The 2,500-nt window shown below is 35.8% G+C and overlaps 1 protein-coding gene across 1 annotated transcript in view; it reads left to right on the top strand.

The window, feature by feature from the left end:
• The window catches only part of LOC144976609 (uncharacterized), a gene marked incomplete at its 5' end in the record, with an annotated part of 10,678 nt that overhangs the window by 140 nt on the left and 8,038 nt on the right, over nucleotides 1-2,500 (top strand). The window contains 2 exons of the mRNA XM_078920905.1: nucleotides 1-349; nucleotides 1,232-1,276. The exon at nucleotides 1-349 is cut by the window's left edge and continues 140 nt beyond it. Coding sequence (XP_078777031.1) covers nucleotides 1-349; nucleotides 1,232-1,276 — 394 coding nt within the window. The remainder of the gene's footprint in view (nucleotides 350-1,231; nucleotides 1,277-2,500) is intronic.

Raw genomic sequence — 2,500 nt, 5'->3', positions numbered from 1 at the left:
GAAGAAGAAGAAAGAGAAGGAAGAGAGAAGAAGAAGAAGAAGAAGAGAAGAAGAAGAAGAAAGAAAGAAGAAGAAGAAGAAGGAAGAAAGAAGAAGAAGAGAAGAAGAAGAAGAGAGAAGAAGAAGAGAAGAAGAAAGAAGAAGAAGAAGAAGAGAAGAAGAAGAAGAAGAAGAAGAAGAAGAAGAAGAAGAAGAAGAAGAAGAAGAAGAAGAAGAAAAGAAGAAGAAGAAGAAGAAGAAGAAGAAAAGAAGAAGAAGAAGAAAAGAAGAAGAAGAGAAGAAGAGAAGAAGAAAGAAGAAGAAGAAGAAGGAAGAGAGAAGAGAGAGAAAAGAAGAGAAGAAGAAGAAGAAGAAGAGAAGAAGAAGAAGAAGAAGAAGAGGAGAAGAAGAGAGAAGAGAGAGAGAGAAGAGAGAAGAGAAGAGAAGAAGAAGAAGAAGAAGAGAGAAGAAGAAGAGAAGAGAGAAGGAGGAAGAGAGAAGAAGAAGAAGAGAAGAAGAGAAGGAAGAAGAGAAGAAAAGGAAGAGAAAGAAGAAAGAGAAGAAGAAGAAGAAGAAGAAGAAGAAGAAAGAGAGAAGAAGAAAGAAGAAGAAGAGAAGAAGAAGAAGAAAGAGAGAAGAAGAAGAAAGAAGAAGAAGAGAAGAAGAAGAGGAAGAAGAGAAGAAGAGAAGGAGGAGAAGAAGAAGAAGAAGAAGAAGAGAGAGAGAGAGAGAAGAGAAGAAGAAGAGAAGAGAAGAAGAAGAAGAAGAAGAAGAAGAAGAAGAGAGAAGAAAGAAGAGAGAAGAGAGAAGGAAGAGGGAAGGAAGAGAGAGAAGAGAGAGGAGGAGGAGGAGAGGAGGAGGAGGAGGAGGAGGAGGAGGAGGAGGAGGAAGAGAAGAGTGCGGAAGAGGTGGAGTAAGAGGAGGAGGTGGAGTAGAAGGAAGAACATCAGAGAACACATGTATGTTGGTAGGGATGACTGACATTGCACTGCGCGAGATAAGAATTTAATTCAACACTCCAAATAGTAAAAAATAAAGGCAACGAATTTTAATTAGATGTCTCTTTATAGAATGGGAAAGGGCGAGAACTCGTCAGGGTTATTTGATCTATAATTCTCTGGCACGAGTTCTCTGACGAATTCCCTTTTGGTTTGTTTATTGTTTTAAGTAACGTTTATAAAGTGTTTTTAAAATAGCCGGCTTGTTTGTCTGCAATGCCTAATTGTATTTTTATTTCTCGTTCTCTAATTAGATAATGAAAATACCAGATGCACAAGAACAGCCGGCATTTCACCAGGTGAGTCGCTTGTCAAGTTGAGTCGAGTCGAGAGCCTTCTCGCTATAAATATTACGGACGATCTCTGGGAGAAAAGAAAAACCCCAGAAAAAAAAAAAAAAACAAAACAAAAAATTAAACAAAAAAATAACGATTGACAAAACAAATAAATGTAATAAAATCAAAAACAAAAACCCCCCCCCCCCCCAAAGAAAAAAACACCGAAAAAAAAAAACACCAAAACATACACACAAAAAAGGCAGCCCCCGAAAAACGAAACAAAGGCAAATTAACAAAACACTTCTTTTCGATTTGCAAGAAAACGATTAGATATACTTCAAGATCGATCGGTGAAAACAGGATAAACACCCAACTTGTCCATCCATCTCAAAGGGTTTCAACAAGTCTTAGGTTAGATCTTATTTTTTTTGACCCCTTGACTGCATGTTAAATCAATCAATGTAATAATAATATAATGAAGAAGAATCTTTCTGACAAAATTATAAAAATGCATTTGTTAATGTACGTACTTAAGGCGGAAATTACGTCTTCGTTTAATAAGAATCTCGCAATGAGAGGAAAACTGTGTTTGAAGAGTGGGGTGAAATTTTAATTTAATGTTTGTAGTTCGTGGGAAGAGGAAATTTGAAACGAATTTTCCAAATTCTGATCCAAACAAGAATACTCTTGATGATTATAGACTTTTTTATTTTTCTATTTTTTTTTTTGATGTAAAGGTGTGTGACTGTATGTGTGTATGTGTATGCATGTGTGTGTATGTGTGTGTATGTATGTCTATGTGTGTATGTATGTATGTGTGTATATGTATGTGTATGTATGTATGTGTGTGTATGTGTATGTATGTATGTGTGTATATGTATGTGTGTGTATGTGTATGTATGTATGTGTGTGTATGTGTATGTATGTATGTGTGTATATGTATGTGTGTGCATGCGTATGTATGTATGTATGTGTGTGTATGTGTATGTATGTATGTGTGTATATGTATGTGTGTGTATGTGTATGTATGTATGTGTGTGTATGCGTTTGTGTGTGTATGTGTATGTATGTATGTGTGCGTATGTGTATGTATGTATGTGTGTATGCGTTTGTGTGTGTATGTGTATGTATGTATGTGTGTGTATGTGTATGTATGTATGTAGTGTATATGTATTTTGTGTATGCGTTTGTGTGTGTATGTGTATGTATGTATGTGTGCGTATGCATGTGTGTGTATGCGTATGT

This window comes from Berghia stephanieae, chromosome 7 (assembly GCF_034508935.2).
Source record: "Berghia stephanieae isolate SIO BIC M18660-M18661 chromosome 7, UCSD_Bste_1.3, whole genome shotgun sequence".
NCBI classification, from domain to species: Eukaryota; Metazoa; Mollusca; class Gastropoda; order Nudibranchia; family Aeolidiidae; genus Berghia; species Berghia stephanieae.
This window is presented reverse-complemented; position numbering and strand designations above follow the sequence as displayed.